This window comes from Nylanderia fulva, unplaced genomic scaffold, assembly GCF_048542155.1.
Source record: "Nylanderia fulva isolate GAGA-0341 unplaced genomic scaffold, ASM4854215v1 Scaffold18, whole genome shotgun sequence".
NCBI classification, from domain to species: Eukaryota; Metazoa; Arthropoda; class Insecta; order Hymenoptera; family Formicidae; genus Nylanderia; species Nylanderia fulva.
This window is the reverse complement of record NW_028190055.1, coordinates 1,205,826-1,229,477: the sequence shown is the minus strand read 5'-3', so window position 1 is coordinate 1,229,477 and position 23,652 is coordinate 1,205,826. Positions and strand designations below refer to the sequence as shown.

Sequence of the window (23,652 nt, the reverse complement as noted above, 5' to 3'; positions counted from 1 at the left end):
CATATATATATATATATATATATATATATATATATATATATATATATATATACGCGTCTCTGGAAATCGTAAACTCTAACGATTTATCTATCTGCCTGGCGCGATACGTTATCGGCTATTGGATCATGGATATTTTTATCAACATAAATCTTGACCAGATTAACTGGCCTGGAAAGTTGGAGATAACGATGCCTCTCCTATATTAGTAGCAGTTTCTTGCAAACACAAAATCGCGTTAGCAGAAAATCTTACGTCTCCGCGGGAATCAAATTTCGTCAGCTTCTGTTTTTAGACGCAAGACGCAGAATTCTCTAAAGAAGTTCCTCTTCTCAATTAATTTTTACCGATGTCTATATGCAAACGTGTATAATTTGATTACTTTTTGATTGTTTTTTGATGAAAATGCGAGATAAAAAACCAGAACAGGATTTATACGATCGATGTGTCTTTGCCGATTCAGAAACAGTTTTTTAGCGTGGAATCAGATTCTCTCCGTCTTATTTGTCTCATTTATTAGGCAGATAAAAAAAATTCCAATCAACACATTCGTTATCTCTGCGTTTACAGTTGGTATCTCTGGACGGATTGCACAGCGGGGTACCGACCAGAACGACGCCGACGTTGACGCCGACCACCCTCCGCAGCATCGAGCAGACGTTCCTGGAGCTGACGAGCGAGTCGGCAACGACGCACGGTCGCGAGGCCGGTTTCGTGCCACCACTGGTCGAACCGTCGCAGCCGACTCCGGCACAGACGCAGAACACGACGGCGGCGCATCTCCCGGTGCCGACGACGACCACCCTCATCGAGAGCAGCCAGCAACAAACGCAGCCGCAGCAGCCAGTTAGACGCAACATGGGTGGCAGGAGGCCCACCAGGACGATCGGGATGACTCCCGAGGAGGAGGAGAGGCGACAGATCCGGCGCGAAAGGAATAAGATGGCAGCGGCGAGATGCCGCAAGCGAAGGATGGATCATACCAATGCCCTACTTGAAGTAAGTGTTGACTTACCGATGCTTCAACAGTTGTATTAAAATATATTAATTTTTGCACAATTTTGTTTCGTTCTTAAGGTGCCATTTCATGTGCAGCATGCTACCGCAGCAGTTTGTTGCTGTTGGTGAAGTTCGATTGAATGAAGGCAAAGGCAGCAAAGTAGAAGAACACGCAACTAATTATTATTATTATATTAGTTAAATAATAGATTTAAGAATAAAATAGATTATTATATGAGAATATGAAAGCAAAAATCGTAATTTTAATCTGGAAATAATAAGAGGACAGAGAAATATGCTCTAATAAATTTTGATCACGTGACTGATTTGCTGCTGTAGCATGCTGCGTATGAAAAAGGCACCTTTAGCGAGAATAATCTTTATAGTTGTCAAAAAATCACGAGTGTCTCGTTAGGTAAAAGGAATATTGGTTTTGCAGGAGACCGAGGGTTTGGAACAGAAGAAGCAGAACTTGCGGGATGAAATAGATCAACTGAATCAGGTCAAAGAGGAATTGGAATACATTTTAGAAACGCACAGAGCGGTCTGTCGCCATTCGCTGCGCTCTTCGTCCCCGATGGATGTGAAACCTGTGTTAAAGCCTGATCTTCCGGTGGAGAATCACTTCGTCGAGCCTGTGAAGAGCGACACGACGGTGGCCGCGTCGACGAGACCGAACAGACCTAATTCATTGCCGGTCGGATTGGATAATAACAACAGACTGAATTCTCTGGCGATGTTCGCCGAACCGAAGGAGAGACCGGACACGCTTGCTTTCAAAACAGTGGAAACCCCGGCTTTCATGAAGCCGTCGATGGACGTGGCCGGTATGCCGATTACTACCCCGACCAGCGGTCTTGGATTTAACTTCGAGTCCCTAATGGATGGTGGCACCGGTCTCACGCCGGTCTCGACGCCTTTGATACCATCGTGCTCGACGCAACAGAGGAACAATCTATCAGCCGTGGATCTCAGCTCCCCGGATGCGAATCCACCGAAACTCGTGAGCTTGTGACGCCACGATGACGTAGCGAACCACGGATCGAACGAGGAGAACGATCCCGAATGAGAATGAAAGTACCATGACGCGAGAAGTTTAAATTTTTTTAAAAAGAAAGGAAGGCAGAAGTATTAAGCGCGCCTGCTTTTTACAACGAAATTTTAAATCGTTTTCACAAGCTCTTTCACGTGATTTTTGCTTATTAGAAAGCGCGATTTTTAAAGCATTTTATTGTGACAGTTTGTCGATGGTTATAAATTTATGAAAATTGTAAACTAATCTACGTATTTGTTCTTATAAAATAAGACGAATAAAACAAGAAAATTTTTGTGAGAACGCGATTATTTTTGTATGATATTTTGCGAATGCATTGATCTTTAACAAAAAAAAAAGAAAAAAGAAAGATTTATTGTATTTAGATTTTAATAGTCTTGTGGATGCAGTCTCAGTATTTTGCCCATTCGTAGAGGACAAGGCCAATTGAAACTTTGTATTGATCGATGATGAAATAATTTACTACGAAGATAAATTTTAGAACAATAAGATAATTATACATTTGAAAAGAAGAAGCGCCCAGTTATGTGCGCCTTAAAGAAAATCATCGCAGATATAAGCAATAATGCTGTCTGCATACAAGTGATATAAATATATTTAACGTTTAAAATAATGCATTAGAAATATATATAATATAAAGAAGATTTGTCATTTTGTAAGTAAAACGAAAGATGGATAAAATTTTATACTATGATTCTATACTGAGAATAGAAATTTAGATTGTAAGGAAAAAACAAGTTTAGCTCAAAACTTCTAAATACACTAAGAAATCGCAAGAGCTCTTCGAATTGAGCGCTTAACATTGATCAATAACACAGTTCGCATAATTTAAAAATATATTTAATAATATTATAGAGAGCGAATAAAATTACGCGAATGCGAGAATTCCTATATTTTGTCCAACGTTTATAAGCTGATATTTTGTACACTGGTATGTATAAAAGGAAAGATTATTGTCTCGCTTTCATGCTATTCGCGTTGACATGAATAAGTTTTTATACGCGACTGTCGTTTTTTCCAGTCAATCTCACAACATTATAACATTTAATCCCTCCATATGATATATAATATATACATATACATATATTTTACGATATATGACATTTTTGCATGATCTTAAGCAATATTAATATATTATGCGCGACTACTAGTGATGTATGGAAGTTGTAATAATGATTATAATTAATTTAATTTTATTAATATTAATATTAATAATTATGAATTTATTAATATTAATAATTATATATAATCAACATTATATATAATTATTTTGATAATACAGCTAGTGACTTTTTGTTCCAGCTGATTAATAAAATTTGTTTAAAAGCTTTCCAGCATACTTAGTGGTCGCTATTGAGAATCGTATATGGAGATTGTAATGCACCAATGATAATGTTGCAATATATTTTGATTAGATTGAATAAAACGAAGTGAAATTGTATCATATGTAATATTATTATTATTATTATTATATACAGCTACTGTATGTAATATTATTTTCTCTCGTATTGCTTAAAAAAAATTATATATATATTTTAAAATCTTTTAAGCTTACTAATTGCTTCGTCCTCATCAGCGGCAGTCATTAACTGATAATGACTAAATTCCAATGAAAACGTCGCTCTACCAGACGTGATAATTCTCAATGCTGTTGAATATCCCAATAATTCTGACAATGGCGCAAGAGTTCTGATCACCTAAAAAAATAAAACAATATTTTAATATTTCGTAATTTAAACAGTTACATTTTATTAGAAATAAGAAGCAGATAATTTATATTATACTTGCCTTATTATAACCGCGCATGTCAATTTGTTGTGTTTTCGCTCGTCTACGAGCGAGATCAGCATTGATACTTGGGGAACATTCCTCCGGTGCAACGATCTCCAATTGCATGATGGGCTCTAATAACATACTATTTCCGCTTTGGAGTAACTATGTAAAAAAATATATTATTTAGATATCTTCAAAATATTTCGACATATAGATAGTCAAGAATAATCACTGTCTATCCATGATAATTTATAATTTATATCATTTCATATTTATATTTACATTTTATTGTATCAATTTCAGTTCTATCTGTGTAGAATTCTAGCATAACTGAACTATTAGACAATCTTAAATATTATTGTATTATCTCTCTCTCTCTATTAAAGAATTATTATATAAGAATCATATTATATCTATTAAAGAATTATTATATAACATAATAATCATCTATTGTAGAAATTTGATATAATATCAAGCAATACATTTCATCATTAATTTACATTTACTAATAGAATTTATGTAATATATAATTTAAAGTATAGACTGACCTTCCGGATGCATTGTGAAGTAGCTGCGGAAATTATGGTATCCGAAGTACCACGTGCCAGTTCTAGCCAGTGCAACTTGACGCCAACATTAATTACGGGACAACTTAACTTGACGCCATGCAATAATGCAGACTTGATACCGCTTTCGATCGCATTCATCACTCGTGGATGAATGCTGTCGATATTCGATGCGTTGTCCGGAGATCTGTCCAGAAGCAGTTTCTCTTTTCCTTCATAATTAGGTATCAAGGACATAGTGATATTAACCTGATGTCTCGTCTGACCTACTTTGTGTTCCACAACTAACGTGTCTTTAACGGCATCCTGAATCGTTTCCTTATAGGCGATTTGCAAAGGACCTAAATCTACGTCGATTTTATAGTCTCTCTTGATTCTCTCTTTAATGATCTCTATATGCAACTCGCCCATTCCTGCGAGAACGATTTGCTCCGTTTCCGGATCATTTCTTACACGCAGACTAGGATCCTCTCTCTGTAGTTCCTGAAGAGCGATTTCTAAGGCAGATTGCGCTGACAAGGAGGGCGGTTCTATAGAACAAAAAAAGACTGGATCGGGCAAGTTCGTTCCGGATGCGAAGAAATTGTTCACGTAATCTGGGCTTTTCTCCTTCAGCATAATGCCTTTAGCACGGCTGCCAGCGGACGCGCTCGTCGTCACGAGATCACCCGTGATGGTATCCTTCAGTCCGCCTACAGCTGCGATATTCCCAAGACTCACTTCGGCTACTTCCTCGTAATCATCGGCGCAGGCGATATACAGACGAGTACACTGCTCGTTTTGCTCCCGTGTTACATTGTACAGCTTCTGACCTTTCTTCATATTGCCGGAATAGATTCTGAAGAAAGTGATCGGACCTCTCTGCTTGTCGTGAACAATTTTGAAGACTCTGGCTGCTAGATTGTTCTCAAAGTATCGATATGGATTTAAATTTTTTACATTTGCTGGTGATGGCAGATAAAGAATGATGTTGTCCATTAGAGGTTGCACTCCTATATTTTTATAAGAACTTCCTAATATTACAGGCACACCTTTTCTATTTATAGTGATTCTGCGTAACGAATTGATCAATACCTGTGGTTCCACATTTTCCAGAGACTCTTGTTCTATGATGATATCAGCTAGTTTGTCATCTAAGCCTGACAATCTATCAGTCAATACTCGTCGCTTCTCACTGACTATATCCCACAATCTTTCATCATCGTTTTCAGTTATTTTTGTTTTTATTATATTCATACCTTGACGTTTCTTATCGAATGTCAACTTTTCCATAGTTATTACATCTACAATACCCTCTAAGACTCCTGCTTTCTTCATAGGAATTTGAATAGGTAGTGTTTCTATGTTTAACTTGGATTCAATAGACTGTAAACTCATGTCAAAATCAGCATCTGCTCTATCCATTTTGTTAACATAAATTATTCGAGGAATATTGTACCTGTCCGCTTGTTTGGAAACTGTTACTGTCTGGGCTTCCACACCAGCGGAACCATCCAGGATTACAATTGCACCATCTAATATTTGTAAAGTTTGTTCAACCTCCATGGTAAAATCAATATGACCAGGAGTATCTATCAAATTAAAGTGGTAATCTTTCCAATTGAATGTAACAGCAGCTGAAGTGATGGTTATCCCTCGCTGTTGTTCCTGTTCCATGTAATCAGTCACCGTATTGCCATGATGTACTTCTCCCATATTTCTGATGAGACCAGAGTAAAATAACATTCTTTCAGTTGTGGTGGTTTTTCCTAAAAAAAAAAAAAAAAAAAAAAAATACACTTATATAATTCAAACCAAATAAATTTCATTTATATAATCAACACGTACTAACCAGCATCAATGTGTGCCAATATGCCAATGTTACGAATCTTTGCAGTTTCACATTCTTTAGGTTTAAGCTCTTCCTTTGGTATAGAGGCATTTTTATGCGTATATCGAACACGTAACTTGCACCACGATGTCTTTAATAAATTATGCTTCAACATTTTCTTGTACTCGTACAATCTGACAGTGTTTTACTTTCTATCTGCTCCTATTTGAACATAATCATTTTTTTATTATTTCAATATCTTTCAAATTTTACACTATTATTTATTTATATTTTACTTGTTACTATTAGGAAAATATTTTTAATAATGTAAATTAATTTTTACTCTTCATATATGTAAATAATTGCTATTGTCAAGGAGAAAATGCGTATTTAATTATCTTTTAATAAATTTTATTAATATCATTAATTAGAAGAAGAACAATGTGCAAATAAACATTTAATAAAAGATTGTAACCTGAAAGAACTTATTGTTCACATTGAAAAAAAATACATGCATGCCAAGTTTAGAATAGAGCGATTAAATCTAATTTTCATGATTTCATAATCGATTGAAAATATATTTAGATAAGAATTAGCGATCGAGAAAAAAATGACAATTAATCGTTCTTCAACGAACGTGATATCTACATTAAATTTTAAATACCACAAGACTGAATATTTACCCTTCAACATCAGCTGAGATTGGCTTAAAACCATCTTCACGCACGATTCATACATTCGTCGTCTATAGGTCTACCTCGATAACTGTCATGCGCATGACTGTCAAGCGTCGAAGCTCCAGTAAACGATCATCTGTTCGCATTCCGAAATTTATAAGAAATTATATCGCTCCAACATCCTAGCACGAAAGCCAAATTTTGTCGAATCTTGTATATTCGCAGGCTCAAACGCTCGTATTAAAAATTTATTATTCGTGCTTTATTGGGTGTGAACGATTGATCGCACGTGAGTCACCGGAAAGATTTGTTAAGAAGAAAACGCTAAGTTTCTTATTATGTGCGCGAAAATGGCCTTTCAACATCAGCCGGGTACCGCTATGGAGTGCCTAAGCGTATGTATTCTTAAATTTCATCACGTAGTTGTGTTTTTGTCCATGACCTGTATACAATAAATCCTTTGCAATAGGGGTACCTCAAAGACTCATTATAGTGAGGAGCGAAGTAGCTACTGAGAGGATATATCCTCTAAATATATATTACTTTAACAGACAGAATTCTTTAAATAATAAATTGTTTTTTACATATATGTTTGTATCATTTATCATATTACATATATTTATTAATTGATTATAGATACCAATTACATTACACAAAGAAACAGAAATTAATGAGAATGGCGAAGAAGTAATGAAATGTGGCTTTAAAATTGGAGGAGGAATTGATCAAGACTTCACGAAAAGTCCACAGGGTTATACAGACAATGTAAGAGATATTACATTACTAAGATATATCAGTTAGATATAATTTGTATATTATTTTAAGATAACACAAAAGCTTGATATCAATTTTTCTTTTCAGGGTATATATGTAACAGAGGTGCACGAAGGATCACCAGCTGCAAAAAGTGGTCTTAGGATGCATGATAAAATTTTACAATGTAATGGGTATGATTTCACAATGGTAACTCACAAGAAAGCAGTTTCTTATATAAGAAAGCATCCGGTGTTAAATCTTTTAGTAGCTCGTAAAGGTGTCACCAGTACTTAAAAGATGTGCCAAGAGAAATTTTTTGAACAATATTTATTTTTTAATCTACTTTAAGCTGTTTGTCCATTCAATTTATTTTTTCTGCCAAATATTATAATAAATATTAGTAAAATTTTGATCCATTACTTCTATATAAAGATATCGTTAAATTATATAGTTGAGGAAGTTAAAGTTTCTTTGTTTATTTTAAAATTGATATAAGAATTTATACTAATCTGATATTGTTAGTTAATATTGTTAACACAGTCAGTTTCTTCTGATCTAGAATTATCGAGATCGAGCATTTCCTCTATTCCAATATTTCTCCTCAATCTCCAGTCTTATTCTAATGACATATACATGTAATAAAAATACTGCGCGTTTTGTTTTTCATTTCACTTTTACTTTAATATGATAAATGTTCTACAAAAAACAGTATGAAAATAGAATTGTATCTTATTTAAGAAAAAAATAATTGAGTTAGAATAGAGAAAAATTTAGATCAGAGAAATGCTAGAAAAGAAAAAATCAACTGTATCCTTATAAAAAAGTTTAAAAAAAGAAATGCCAAAGTATAATAAATTGCATTAACTTGCATATATCTTTGACTATAGAAATATTAGTGAATTGTATGTTGACTTTTTCCTATAAAAAGGAAACTACCAAGAATTTTTGATAGTTCAATATCTTTTATTTTCTATTATTATATTATATTATATTTATTGATTTTATATTATATTATTTTATATTTATTGATTTTTCTCTTATATATTTTAATTATTATGCATGAATTTAAATAACCCGCTATAGTCAAAGATATGAATAATAGAGACATAATAACCACTTTTATAGCTATATATCCTTTAACTGTGGCAAAGAGAATTGATATTTGTGTGTGAGAAAAAGATATTTAAAAAAGAATTCCAAAACCTTCCACAAATATTTATACCATAAGAATTACTTTTTCTCTCATTCTCTCTTTTTGAAGTATGATATTTCTTAGAAAAATTTTAGACATAATATATTAGTTATTTTATCATATTGCTTATCTTATTATTGTGATAAATTAAGTATGCATATATAAAATTAACGTGGAGTAAAACATTCCAAGCTATTTGCCTAACATATATATTTACACATTTAATATTCTATTATTGAATATCAATAATCTTTACCAATTAAAAACTGAATCAGCATACTGAAGTATAAAGATATGTTTTTTTCATGTCTCTCACTTAACAGTTACTATGATAAATACAAAAGGTTTCCGGATGGTTGCCGCATGGTTTAACAGCGTAATGCCTTTACGCTGTTAATAATAACAGTAATAACAGTAATGGCATTACGCTGTTAAACCACGTGGCATCCATCCGGAAACCTTTTGCATTGATGATTCCAATGGCCGGATGGCGAAAGTCTCAAAACTAGAGTTACTATGATATATATATCGTTCATGAGGAACGATAAAAATAATATATTCATATCATTTTTTCTAATTTTCCATGAAAGTAAAAGGAGATTATATATTATAATTACATTTACATTGTATTGTTAACATTGTTTTAGCAAATAGTCATGCTACGAAATAATGCAATACTATATGTAAACAGAAATATCAAACAACTTTTGTACTTCGTCTCTTTGTTTTTATCCAAAGGACGAATTTTTATATATTTTGTAATTTTTGATACGATATGAAAATATAAAAATAATTTCATATTTTATCTCTTTTTTAAAATGAAATTGAAAAAGTATGATGGAAAAATTAAGAGTTCCTGTATGATGTATGTGAAGATACATTGGGAACATTATTGTTACGTATATAATGTGTATATATATGTACACATTATATATTATATATATATATATATATCTTAGTCTAGTAAAATGTCAAAACATTTCAAATACACAGTACTATATATGTACAATGGACGTATAAAATGTACAGTTCCAAAGTGTATCAGACATACATACATACTTACATATACATTTTATATATATGTATACACTTAAATATATATGTATGAATTGTAGAATACAATGTTATGAAAAGCCAAAGAAATTGTTAAAACTATTCTTCTTGTTATTTTATTTATCCTAATCTGAGAAGATTATTCAAGATGTATAATTACTATTTGTAAATGTTAAAACTTAAGAAGAGATCTTCTTATATTTAATAATAATAATTGAGTGATCTGCGTTTGAACTTTATTGCCTTCAACATTGATGTATGATGACAATAGAAATTACAAACTACTAGCTAAGTCCGCACTACTTGATACGTGATACGTCAAATCAGTGGCTTATGTCGTTTTGTTCTTGTTTCAAGTAAATATCAGAAGACGTATATCGCACTATCGGATAGTAATAAGTTCTATAAATATCTTCTTAGTATTCAAATGTTGAATTTATATAGATCCTATATTTCTTGATGCAATAATATACTACATACATTTTTCACACTAGATACACATTCTTCATACTAGATACACAATTACATTCTAAAACAGTAAAGTTTTGTAAATTTTAGTGATAAATAACTGGTAAACATACATTTTTAATTAATTGTTTAACAAATATAACTGATCGATCATACAATATTTTTATTATACCACATGCTATTCTAAAAATTGTCATTTGAAAAATACATTTTTTTAAACTGGACTATTGCTAATTGCAATCATTAAGACGGAATTTGTTCAGAATACATAGGAAGAATATTTTTATTCATTGGTATAATTAATAAATAGAGCTTGTAATCTCTCTCGCTCTCTCTCTTTCTCTCTCTCTCTTACAAATTATATCTTAGTGATTAAAGATAATTTTTTATACAAGCTTTCTCTGTTTGTGTATTTTTATAGAATGTTTTCTATTGAAAGTATTCTTAACACACTTTTCACACTTTCTCTGTTTTCTTGTTATTTATCATAATTGACTATACAATATTTATTTTTCTCGAACCTCTTTATCCTGCATTTTAGAATTAATTAAGCTTATCTAATTATTAGTTTAATTATATTAATGCTATTTTGTCAAAATAATTTATATAAATATTATGTATAAAATTAATGCATTTTCATACACTATCTAAAAATTAACAATAATATAGTAAAATATTATTTTGCTATCCAAACTTATTCACATTTAGTGATTATAAATTGTTTGTAATATTCTGTATTTTTAATATATTATATTACAACCTTTCAAAATCAGTTTTCTTTTCGTTTAATTTTTTATAACTCGTTCTGTTGTATTAGTATTTTCCATTATATTTAACATTTATTGGCGCATAATAAATTACTAAAAATGTATTACATGTTTTCGTACGTATTAATTTTTAGATAGCTAGAAAACACAGTTAATATATTTGATCTAAATATATATTGATAAGAAATTAACATAATTCAAAAGTATAATTTGTTATTAATAATTTGATCAAGATATTAATCATATATTAACATTTAAAACAATGATTTATGTAATTAGTCTATAACTTACTAATTTGTTTTGCATACTACATTAAAGGATTAATTCGTGAAAATATGTCAAAAATATTTTAAATGCAACTATCGTTTAGAGCAATGGAATGTTTGTTCCTGTAGTACTATAAACATTAGTGTTTTTATGCATCTTTCCTTAAGAATAATTTGAGTAAAATGTAATCTTATGAGGGAAGAACATTTTTTGTTACCCGTGTTCTTTATGTGTAAATATGTGTTATATAAATTAATATTAAATCACAATTCAATTGCACAATTTGTATTACCGTCTACTTTAGAGCTGGAAATTATAGGGTGCTCTTGCAACGGTGTCTTTACTCTTTATATTGCAATATGATCTATATCAAATGTACAAGATCTTATTCTGAGTACTAAATTTCTTCTACATATTTCCTCTCTTTATATGAAAATAAAGTTTAAGTAGATAACATTAATATATACTGTATTATTGTTTAACAACTATAATATAACATTGGTTTCGTAATTGTCAATGTGAGTATTTTAGGCTTGAGAATTAGATTGGTGATGTATATAGAAGCAATCGCGTCAAAAAAATTAAAATAGATTAATTAAAATCTGAATTGCAGTTCAGCTTTCCTAAATACAAATAAAAGAGATTTCGTGTTTTTTAATAATATATACCATTAAAATATTAAAAATATATAAGATGACTTTATGTCTCTTGCAATTCAACGTTCACTTCCATTGCTTTTCATCTGGATAATGATGAACTAGCCTCTGATCTTCCACTAGCAGACTGTAAACTCATCATTGAACCCCTAAAAGAAACCAATGAAAATATCAATGCAGAAAATGTTATTAATAAAAAATATGTACTGTATGTTTTTTATTTTTGTTTTATTTAAAATATTTCACGCACCTGTAATGTGCAGATGGCAATGTCTCATAAAAATACATAAGTTGAGCTTTATGAGAACTAATAGATGGAAGAAATTCGGTTTGGTCTTCTTGATTTTGCCATTGTAATATATAGGTACCTGTATCTTGCATGATATGCGTTCCCTACACCAAAGTGGCAATAATGTATATAATTATACTAGTATATCTATATAGAATCTCACTCACAAAAATCATTTAAATAAATCACAAGTAGATAAAAATGTGCAGTTTTACTCTAAATAAATATATCTGCATATTGTATTTTAATATAAGAATAGAAACGTAATTTAAATTACTACAATTTAATTGATACAATCAAACTAAAACTATATCAAATATATATTTTGTTTTGTATTCTTGATCAAATAGTTTTATTAGTAATTGTGTATATATGGATCAATTTGATATACTTTCCTATTAAATAACAATAAGTATATAAATTATATAAGAGAATACATACTTGGATGCTTTCACCATCATGACAAACTATACTAGGTTCGACTTTAACATAATTATCTTTTAGTTCCTTTGCAACTTCATGGTCACCACCTATTGCAAGCTCTGGGATTTCTACAAAATAATCAATACTCTCTTAGCACTATAATATGTGAATTATGTATTGTTTTGAGTCGTTCAAAAATGTTATTTATATGACACATATGTGATTACAAATATGTGTTTCTAGTATTTTACCTGCAATAGTACCATTTTCGCTATTTCGCGATTTGTGAAGTACTGTAAATACAACATTATGTCGCATTACATCAAAATCCCACGTCAAAACAGCACCTGGATCATCTGATTCTATGAACACATGATGAGTTTGGCCACGGCTCAAACTAATGGAGTGATATAAACTATGTTCATGTTCACCGGAAGTACCCTCCAGATCCACTCTGTACAAATTCTTCGGAACCACTCCACCTTCCATTATGTAAGTCTATTTTAATAGAAATAAAAAGATTATTCACATACATGTATACATTATACTTTTGTTACGGAAGATATTATACATATAAGTCTATTAAATACTTAAAAGATTTTACTACAATATTAATAGCTAATCAAACTTCAGATACTTGGTTTTTATGAATTCAAAGTCTAGATCTATCTAGTCACATGTTATTTAATTATTTTACATCTTATTATTTACATTATTACATTTAATTATTTACATCTTTGTTTAAGTTTAATCTGTTTAAAATATTCTGAAATTTAACTAGCTAGCACGCAGAATCACTTCACTTTTCGTGCGCCCGGTGTTGTTCTAGATTTTTTAATTAGTGCTTGAATTTGTGTGCGTCACATAGGTTTCTGATTATATATAATGATAGATTTCTGATCATAATTGATGATACACATAGATAATGCGTCAATGGATTTCAAAATCTATATATGTATTAAAAATAAATAAAAAATTATAACAGAGAATAGATGATTCGTATATAAATTAGTCTGGTCTCAGATGTAGATGATGTATGAAAGATGAGATGTACAAATGTGACACAGACAATGCCTATGTCTAGCAACTGCTGAAATTACATTTAACGATTTTCTGAACAATGCTTCTTTATTATATGAAAATATAATAATGTGCATTTTTAATAAATATAAGAACATCACAATTTTTTGTTCCACTAAAGCCAGTTAGCTGCAAAGAACAACTTCTACAACATGATCAACATAAATTTCGTATCATTTTCTTACGCTGTTCGCAGTTGTGTCGAAAATGTAAAACCTTCGAGGTACCATACTATAGACTTCGCATATATTCATGTCCTAGTATTTAACATGCAATACATTACTCCAATATGAATATTTTAGAAACGACACTATTGTGTGTATTTTTTCCAGAAAGGAAATTAAAATTATAAACTAAATCTTTAATTGTCATAAAGTAAAAATATATCAATAAAATAGTTATAATAATTTAGTGTTAATGTTTGTGTTATACTATAATATAATATTGCACTATATTTTGTTTATACAATAGAAAAATTATATTAGAACCTGTTAAATGTTTATATGATATTTATGCTGCCATAAAAACATTTTACTCTGTTATATTATATATATATTAATATTAACAATATATTTTATTATTAAAATTGTGAAGTTTAATATGCAATATTAAAAAAAAAATATATATATATATATATATATATATATCTTAATTTTTGCTAATATTATTATAATCTTACCTCTGAGGAACCACCAAGAAATTCAGGAATAAATTCTTGATTAATGTATTCACTAAGACCTCCAGAACCTTGTTCCTGGTAGTCTGAACCACAATAGAAAATAAACTTTTTCCTAGTATTTTCGTCTGCAATTTTAATATGTACATAATTAGTAAATGAATATTTATGAATTTTTATAATTTAATTAATAATAAATCTAAATAATTAATAAATCTTCTTACTAATAAAAGTGCTGATAAGTGTCCACAAAATAGGGAAGCACCTGGGAGCACGTATGATTAAAACCCTTCCCATTGTTTCTGGATAATTTGCCTCAACTATTTCTATTATTCTCAATAATGCCTAGAACAAATTAAGTAAAAATTTATATATTTAGCAACACAATTATTTGTGACATATAAAATATAGAGAAATTAATATTTTTTAACTATAAATTAATTTATTTTATATATTAAAATATTCATACTTTTATCCCAGGTCTCCATAAATGTCGCATATTTAAACCTTCTAAATCTATCAATAGAGTCCATTGAGACACTGGATGTCCCCAAACAGTAGTAGCTTCTTCCATCAAGTGTAGACCTTCTTCACAGATATGTAAAGCCTGTAGAAAAGTAAGAATTGTTAAATATAATTGTTAAATATAAATTTTTTTTAAAATATTTTCAAACATAGATCTAACTTACTAATAATAACAATTCATCTTCCCCAATCGATTTAAGTAAGCCTTTGACATCCATTTGACCCAGTCTTAAGATATATAAAGGTCGTCCATCTATATATCAAAGGGGGATACATAATTAAATAAAAATATGATATACCAAGCATTTTTTTTTTATGTATTACATATATTGATATTATTTTTCATGTAAGCAGCATAATCCAACATAGATATTTTGAGCAGTTTTTTTTTTTAATTAAATAATTACCTTTATCAAAGTGATGCCAACCACCAGGAAAATAATCTTTAACTACTTGCGGCATTTCGTATTCATCGAGAAGTTTATCGATCTGATGTTTCTTTCTCCAGTGTAAGGACTGTGTTAACATTTCTCTGGCCTTTTCGACAGAAAATTCAGTTGCCCTTAGGAAACGTAGGAGCGTTGCGTAACCCGGTACCGAGCTTCCCCTCAATTCTTCTATGCTATGTCTAAGTTGAACTAATTTGCTTTCCTGTATCATATCTAATTTTCCTAAATATCTCTCTATATAATCCGAAGATAGTTGCATCTCTGAGATGAAGAAAATAAAAATAAATTAATATATATGCACTGTATCATTTATCAAAATATGTATTAAAAACGATAATGTGCATACCTCTGTTGCTGGGCAGTTTGCTGTCGGCATTATATAATTCTTTGTCACTATATAACTCATTATTTTCGACCACATTTTTCCTATATAAAAAAAGTAACCATTGCAGATCGAAAATAATTGCTCAATATAAATTGTTAATATGAATTTAGGTAAAATGTGTTAAATGTTTACTGCTGGAATTAAAATTGCAAGATGTTACAATTAGGAAGATTCTGATTCTTTTTTCTTTTTCTATACAGACAATTAACGTGTGCTCGTGATGTCTGAAGTGCTCGTCCATGATCTTCCTTACAAGCAATGTGGAATTTATGCAATCAAGAAATATAAATTCTAATGTGTCTATCATTTGATTTAATATAATCACAGATATACTTACTTTTCCTCTTCAGAAGATCCTTCTTGTGGATCTTTCCAAGGAGAAACAAAGGTAATACCTTCTTCCTTCATTTGATTTATGAAGAATTCAATGATTTCCTTACCCTTTAATTAAACATAATATAATTACTTATGTAACAACAAAGTTACTGTTATTATAATTATTATATCTGTTATCTGTATAATAGAAAGTGCTGTGTATGTGCATTACCTTAGCAATATTTTGAGCATATTGCTTCATTGCTAATTTTTCCATTGAATTTTCAAAACCAAAAAAATTTTTAATATCTAAACTTGCTGTTTGTTCAAAGCAAGTCCATTCTGAATTTTCAGGATGAATCTAAATAACAGATTAATAAAATTAAAATCTAATTATTTTTTTTTTATATAAAGTTAGAAGATGTATAATACTTTTCTTTAATATAAAGAAAAAGTGAAGTTTTATAAAATATCTGTATATGTATGTGTTTATGTGTGTATGTGTAAATATGAATCTACATGTAATACTTACAAAATATCTACATTTTTCAATAACTGTTACCCTAGTGGCAAAACTTTCGTTGTATGCTTCTATTTCTAAAACATTATTGCGCCTATCTAAAACATTTCTTTGAATGAAGAATACAAAATCTACACCAATTATCTGAAATAAATAATATATTACTGAACATGTTTTCCTGATGCATAAAAACCTGTTTTAATGATATCAGAAATGTTTAGTTTCATAACTACTAATGTACAATACTCTGCAAAATCTCTAAAATTAAATTAAAAATACTAAGTATCTATAATAATAATAATAATAAAAATGACAAATCTCCACAGTAATTGAATGGCAGACTGAATGCCACGATAAGATAAGGCTTATTTTCTGTTGTTACATATATGGACAAACCTTTTTCAAGATATAAGGTGCCTCAACATTTAATTTACACCGTCTTTCCGTGGTTCTAACAGCACCATCCTGGCTTTCCTCGTCTAACATGACTTCACATCCAATAAAAACTGGTATTTGTGGACATGTTGGAAATCTACGCTCGTATGCCTGCAAACAAACAAGTTATCTTGTTTACCTTGTACATCACATTACGATAAGATCATAAATTAATTCAATTCACGAGTAATTATCAAAGCAATTAAATGACTTGCATGTTCAGACTTACAGTTGCAAAAAAAAAAAATAGACATTTGCAAGATTATTGTGTTCTTTCTATGGAGTTAATATATAAGTATTCGCATGATTCGACCATTTGAATCGATTATTGGATTATCTGGGATATGCACATATGTGCTAGGAAGGATATAGAAAAGCGGAGTGTGTTGAATAAATATTTTATGACGGCCAAGTTCGAAGGTTGTGTAATAATAAACACACCATCATGACAAGAGGGAACGGATGCTTGTAAACCCGTACGGGTGACTGATATTGTTGAACCATGTTTGTTTATTATCTTTACGCGTTTTCGCGTATCTCCGATTTTACACTGATTACACTTGTTCACAGAACTTAGGATAATTCGATCACGATATATACACTATAGCCATCACAGCTAATCAATTGGCAGACGGAAGCAGACGGAATGCTCTCCAATTGGGGTATAGAAAGTACTGTCGCTGCTCAGCGAGAATTCAATAGAGCGGAAACTCGCTGGAAATGTCAAACGTCACTTTTGGCGCCCTCTTACGACGCGCAACTAAAAAGTACGATAACCATCTTGTCTGTTTATACCCCATGACCGAAGTACTCCTTTTTCGATTCATTTTATAGCGTGCCGAAATCTGTTCAAAACAGCCGTTACTATATAGATATCTGTGTTATTTTTGTAATCATTGTATTGAAAAATTTATTTATATTAAAATCGATTATATATTTAATTATATATACATATGAAATATATTTAATTCGCCTGCGAAATAATACTCCGACTTTCGCGCGTTCCGAAACCAATCGTAAGTAGAAATTTGTTATGATTTTTAAGTTCTCGATTGATAGATCAGCGCAATGACTAATACGGACACTTGTGTAAAGTGTCTCCTTGTAAAAGTTGACTGATTTCGCGTAAAAGTCTCGCGAGGAATCGCTCGCTAAGCTCGAGTCGCAAGTGACATAATAATTCGGATATCGGGAATCTCTTTTTTTCATGTGATGAGCAGCGCATGTGAGGATTCGTGTCCTTGGACGAACTATTTGTCGGAGGCGATCAATAAATACGTCCACAACCTGTTATCGTTTCTCTCGTCGACTTTCGGGTTAACCTTCAATTCCAACGACATCGTCATCCTCGATGACGAGACGTCGTCGAAGTTGCGCGACTTCCTTCACGAATTCGTTGCGTTGCTTGCGTTCGACGATTTTCAACTTCAGCTGCTCAAAGTCTTCCTGTTGACATTCCTGAGTAGTGTGGCATTGATCTTCGTTGCCTGGCATATTTACGGCACCAGAATTACGAAGCAATTTATGAAAGCAGGTAAGAGATTGTGTGAATAACAATCTTATTTTTTTTGTATGTTTGTGTACGCACGATAAGATTAACAGGAAAAAAAAAAACCCACTATCATGGATTGAAGTAATTATAAAATGTTATATTTTTAGGTGCCGCTGAAGATTACAATACATCAAGTGAATAATCTATTGGATATTTGAATTTTATATTTCATTTTTTCTGAACAACAGCAATAATTTGACATCTGATAAATATGGCTGATAAAATCAAGTCTTTCTTCCAAAAGAAGAAGACAAATGCGAAATTTATGAAAGCAGGAAAAGGCTACAAGTAATTACAATAATAATATAAATTTTTGAAGCTAGTTTAATGATGACATATTTAATGATAATGTGAATAAGTTAATAATATGTAATTTTATATAGTTTCATCGTTAATATGCGAGAAATTAACCCGTTCCGTAGGCGCTATCATCGTTCTTCTTGATAATTTTGCTACTTATTAACAGTTATTAAGGATGACACATAACAAACCAACAATACAGAAAGACAGCTCATTTTAAACTCCCAGAGTTGAGAGTTTAAAATGAGCTGTCTTTCTGTATTGTTGGTTTGTTATGTGTCATCCTTAATAACTGTTAATAAGTAGCAAAATTATCAAGAAGAACGATGATAGCGCCTACGGAACGGGTTAATTTCTCGCATATTAACGATGAAACTATCCGAGATCTGAACAAAATCAGGGATCATATCGAGGCGAACATTGTTGGACAGGACGGATTGAAACACGCGTTAATTGCTCAAAAACTCTTGATTCTGAATAACTATAATTAAATTTCGATATTATGTGAATTGTAAGAATTTATATTTCAATAATTATACTGAAGAAGACCGCGTGCGGTCGAAACGTTTATAGAATGATTGAATTTTATATTTTATTTAACTTTTTGTTGTTTATAGATTGACAGAGTCTACCAGTACCATTAGTTCGACAGAATATAAAGAACCAGCTAGGAGAGCGGAACCTACAGAAGAAGCCAAAATTGCAGGCCAAGCTGCCTTAGCAAGATTAGAAGCGAAGAAAACTGATAAACCAAGATTTAACACGTATGTAATATTAAAATTATTTTTATTTGTTATCTTTCATAATTTATATTAATAGGATTAATAAAATTTTTGTTTTATTAATAATAAACTTTCTTCGCACAGATCATACGCTGCCATTCAAGCACGAGTTAAACGTGAATTGGAATTAGAAAGAAAACAGCAAGATTTACAACAGACAGAAAATACAGCATTGAAAGAGAAAAAAGACAGAATTGAAGATCCTTCCATTTTTGCAGTTACTGATGTATTCTTTCGTTGTCCATATTTATCGGATGAAATATTGCTTCGAGATGAATGGAAGAAGAAAATTAGAGAATTTTTATATGAACAAGTAAAGGGAGAAGAAGCAGGATTAACAGCATGTTTAATTATTCAAAGTTGCAATACTGGAAAAGAGAAGATTGAGAGCTGTGTAGAAACACTTAACAAATATTTGGACAATATCATTAACAATCCAGATGTTGAAAAGTATTGGAAAATCAGGATGTATAATAGAATATTCCAAGTAATATATTATTATATGTTATATTTTATTTAATAGTAAATTTGATATTAGTTTAAATTAATATAAAATAATTTATACATTTATTCATAAATGCATGTTTTTACAGGAAAAAGTTTTGCCTATTGAGGGAGCGTTAGATTTCTTAAAAGCAGCTGGTTTCGAGCAGCAAAACTTGATACATAATGATAACGAAGAAGATTTCTTAATATGGAATCCTAATAATTGTAATATCGAAAATCTTGTGATCTTACAAGAAGCATTGACCTCTGCAGAACCTATTCCTATTGAATTGGACAGGAATCTGCAAGTATTAATGCCTAACCAAGCTCGCATAAGGAATGAATTGCCATCTAGTTTTTTCACTATTACTCCAGAAGAAATAAAAAAAGAACAACAATTACGGTAAGTTTACATATATTATGCTTAATATGACAAAATGGAAAAAAAATATTAATGTAACATATAATTAAATAATTTATCAGTACGGAAGCTATAGAAAGAAATCAAATGCTAAGAACAAAGGCTATGAGGGAGAAGGATGAGCAGCGTGTACTTAGAAGATATAAATTTGCTGTACTTCGTATTAAATTTCCAGATAGAATAATATTGCAAGGTACTTTTTCAGTACATGAGAAATTCCAGAATGTAATGGAGTATGTTTCTGAAAATCTAATCGATGATAAAGTGTTCTTTTCCTTGATAACACCAGATGGGATTAAGTTAGTAGAAGAGTGTTATGATAAAACACTTTTAGAGTTACGGTTAATTCCTACAGCTATTCTAGAATTCTCATGGAACACTACAGATAAGGAAAATATGCCTAAAGGATATTTGAAGGAAGATGTACTTGCTTATATACAAGATGTTTGAAAATGATACTATGCTCTGATACAGATAATCATTAATTAAAAACACAAAATTTCTTGTTAGTTAGCACTTCGATAAATAATGGAAATATGATTCTGTCACACATAGTGACTCTATTCCATATATAATTATATATTTATATATTTTATGACTACTCCAGTTTTTGGAATATTTTTCTGGTATATTATGCATCATTTTATCATGTATTGTTATTTACATTAAAACGCCATGTACGTATATGAAAATTGATTGAATTATATTGATTAAACTATATTGATTAGATCTTTAATACAAAGAAATTTATATATATAATCATATATTACGTTATCTAAATTTATCTATTAAATTAACTACAATATGTAAATAGAAAATTTTTATTATACAAGTTTTTTATTATACAAGTTATACATATATAATATAAAATGTTAAAATATTGTTGATAAATGTAAATAAGTATTAATAATATTTAATTTTATATACTTTCTTGCAATATCTGTTTTTTCACCAAAATAGGCCTGCAGTATTATTTATCTAATCAAAGAACACAGAAGTATAAATGATGAATATGCGTTGATTCTCATCTGGAACATGATAATGTATATACGTTTGTATGTGTATGCATGTATCAAGTTTCAGATTTTATGTTCAAGTTTTAGATTTGTTATCGTGTTCTTTTTTTCTTTTGCAGCACGTTAATATTCTATCCATATTTTAGCACGCTATGCGTCTTTAAATACACGATACCGAAGTGCTGTTCTGCTTTCGGGAAAACCGGTTGTTCATACAGCTATGCTAAACCACCGACAATTTTGTGTCCCTCGGCAATTACTTAAAACCAGTTTGATCATCACCTCTACCGCCCTCAATAATATTTAGGTGTGTGGAATGATAATCTTTCTCTTTCTTATAACGGTACCATGGACAGTAATGCTGCATATAAAAACGGAGTATATGAATATAAGTGCGTTTTGATCTGCGATTCATAGAGAAAAAAAACTCGCTTTTTGTGATAATCAAGTTTGTAATCAATAATGCATTTTTATTTTGCGATAGAAAAATATTAAAAATTTAAAATTTATGTAAAATGTACGCGAAATTTTGCGAATCCAGTTCGATTTCACGAGTCGACCCGCATGTTGCGTACAATAATCGACTCGGCACTCCCAAATGCGTGCAAACGCAATACGCACCGGCTGTTTCGCGCCTATTGTTACATTTACGCTTTTTCAAGCATATTGTTTGAACCACGGACCGCTTCGTATTTCCTGTTGCGTGCCAGAATGGGGCTTAACGTTGTATTTGGGCGCGTGCGATTCTGTACGAGGAATTTTTTTACCTTTCACGTGCATACATGACACGTGGAAATCGAGAAATTTCGCAATATCAAAAATATATAATATTGTGTTGCAGTCAGCAGAGAGATTTCTTTGCCAGAACTCAGACTAAATTTTTTTGCATTTTTATGTTACAGATTTCTTGATATATTATCAGAAAAATTTATTGCAAAAAACTGGAATTAATATTCATAAATTGAATATCTATTACTATTGAATTTGTTATGTCATATTTCCATTATTTAAGACTTAAACATGTTGTTATTTAGATACTTAATTCATGCCGATAATAACTATATCGGCTCGATTTCCATTGTATTTTTTTTTACATGAAATGGATTTTCGTAGCGTCTTCTGTATACAACAATAGACTTTCTTGTCGATGTTCCGGCTTTATTCCTCAATTTACCACAGTCTCGTGGTCAATTTCTCATGTCGATTAGCATCATGCGTTGTGGTATCGATGGTTCTTCGATCTTTTCATCACACAAAGGTGTGGATGGCTGTCAATTTCGAGAATACGACAAATTTATTACAACATGTAAATATAGTAGGATTATTATCGCATAAGAGCTTATAAAACATGCGAAAGAAGCTATTACAATATTTTACATTTTCTGAACAATCAATATTTCATGCTTCTGTGCACTTCCTTAATTATTATAGAACAGGTAGCTTCCTAAAGAATTCAAAAGTCTAAATATGTCTGGAAAGATTAGACAAATAGGTGGAAGGATGTATAAATATATGTATATATTCTTTTTCTTTAATATGTTATTCTCTTATTTGAAATATCATTTAGAATTATTTTTGTCGACCATATTCCTACTCGAATGAATAACTCTTCTGTCAATTAATTTTTTAACAATTTGCTGTGGATAAAAAAATGAGTAAGATTCTAAAGTTATTGTAGCGTAATTGTAATCTCGCATTATTCTTGTTTAAGGAAGATGTAAAAGGATATGACGATAATTTTTCTATACGGGTGCTGTAAAGTATGATTGCGCCACGCGGTCATTTGCGGGATAAATCATCAGATTTACGCGGTTCGTAATGACAGAACGTGATATGCTTATGATTTTCAGTATCCGTTCGACTGTGCGATATAATGGAATGTAATGGTTCGCTTATTAGAATGTGTGCATGGCCGCGGGGGATGCGTTTATATAAATGCTCTCGTGTGCGCGAACGTGCGTCT

General features: G+C 30.9%; 5 protein-coding genes across 13 annotated transcripts in view; 3 read left to right on the top strand and 2 right to left on the bottom strand.

The window, feature by feature from the left end:
• The window catches only part of kay (transcription factor kayak), a 34,163-nt gene extending 30,672 nt beyond the window's left edge, over positions 1 to 3,491 (top strand). For all 4 annotated transcript variants that reach the window (XM_029312438.2, XM_029312439.2, XM_029312437.2 and 1 more), the window contains 2 exons: positions 568 to 996; positions 1,436 to 3,491. In XM_029312438.2, the coding sequence (XP_029168271.1) occupies positions 568 to 996; positions 1,436 to 2,011 (1,005 nt within the window). In that variant the 3' untranslated portion in view covers positions 2,012 to 3,491. The remainder of the gene's footprint in view (positions 1 to 567; positions 997 to 1,435) is intronic.
• mRRF2 (mitochondrial ribosome recycling factor 2) lies at positions 2,113 to 7,198 on the bottom strand. 3 transcript variants are annotated; one of them, XM_029312435.2, is made up of 5 exons: positions 6,883 to 7,196; positions 6,221 to 6,421; positions 4,372 to 6,137; positions 3,839 to 3,985; positions 2,113 to 3,747 (listed from the first exon to the last, which is right to left on the bottom strand). In XM_029312435.2, the coding sequence occupies exons 2-5, from the start codon at positions 6,372 to 6,374 to the stop codon at positions 3,586 to 3,588; spliced, it is 2,229 nt and encodes a 742-aa protein (XP_029168268.1). In that variant the 5' UTR covers positions 6,375 to 6,421; positions 6,883 to 7,196; the 3' UTR covers positions 2,113 to 3,585. The 3 variants fall into 3 exon arrangements, with proteins under 3 accessions (XP_029168268.1, XP_029168269.1, XP_085337538.1); XM_029312436.2 differs by lacking the exon at positions 6,883 to 7,196 and adding an exon at positions 6,675 to 6,863; XM_085481412.1 differs by lacking the exon at positions 2,113 to 3,747 and having other exon boundaries at positions 3,809 to 3,985; positions 6,883 to 7,198.
• LOC114938455 (tax1-binding protein 3 homolog) lies at positions 6,939 to 9,979 on the top strand. The gene is made up of 3 exons (XM_029312442.2): positions 6,939 to 7,271; positions 7,513 to 7,641; positions 7,738 to 9,979. The coding sequence occupies exons 1-3, from the start codon at positions 7,215 to 7,217 to the stop codon at positions 7,924 to 7,926; spliced, it is 375 nt and encodes a 124-aa protein (XP_029168275.1). The 5' UTR covers positions 6,939 to 7,214; the 3' UTR covers positions 7,927 to 9,979.
• A 117-nt stretch (positions 9,980 to 10,096) lies between these two features.
• retm (real-time) lies at positions 10,097 to 18,022 on the bottom strand. Of its 4 annotated transcripts, XM_085481413.1 has the most exons (16): positions 17,574 to 18,022; positions 17,094 to 17,243; positions 16,710 to 16,841; positions 16,410 to 16,538; positions 16,200 to 16,303; positions 15,824 to 15,903; positions 15,436 to 15,738; positions 15,193 to 15,281; positions 14,973 to 15,110; positions 14,728 to 14,848; positions 14,507 to 14,631; positions 14,013 to 14,084; positions 12,999 to 13,245; positions 12,766 to 12,875; positions 12,286 to 12,428; positions 10,097 to 12,184 (listed from the first exon to the last, which is right to left on the bottom strand). In XM_085481413.1, exons 1-16 carry the CDS (start codon positions 17,634 to 17,636, stop codon positions 12,118 to 12,120), a joined length of 2,073 nt encoding a protein of 690 aa, XP_085337539.1. In that variant the 5' UTR covers positions 17,637 to 18,022; the 3' UTR covers positions 10,097 to 12,117. The 4 variants fall into 4 exon arrangements, with proteins under 4 accessions (XP_085337539.1, XP_029168276.1, XP_029168277.2 ...); XM_029312443.2 differs by lacking the exon at positions 14,013 to 14,084 and having other exon boundaries at positions 17,574 to 18,018; XM_029312444.2 differs by lacking the exons at positions 14,013 to 14,084; positions 17,574 to 18,022 and adding an exon at positions 17,362 to 17,567.
• On the top strand, positions 17,922 to 23,251 carry Gint3 (GDI interacting protein 3). The gene is made up of 7 exons (XM_029312446.2): positions 17,922 to 18,148; positions 18,353 to 18,666; positions 18,792 to 18,972; positions 19,602 to 19,748; positions 19,851 to 20,253; positions 20,360 to 20,655; positions 20,736 to 23,251. The coding sequence occupies exons 3-7, from the start codon at positions 18,896 to 18,898 to the stop codon at positions 21,121 to 21,123; spliced, it is 1,311 nt and encodes a 436-aa protein (XP_029168279.2). The 5' UTR covers positions 17,922 to 18,148; positions 18,353 to 18,666; positions 18,792 to 18,895; the 3' UTR covers positions 21,124 to 23,251.
• The last annotated feature ends 401 nt before the right edge of the window (positions 23,252 to 23,652 follow it).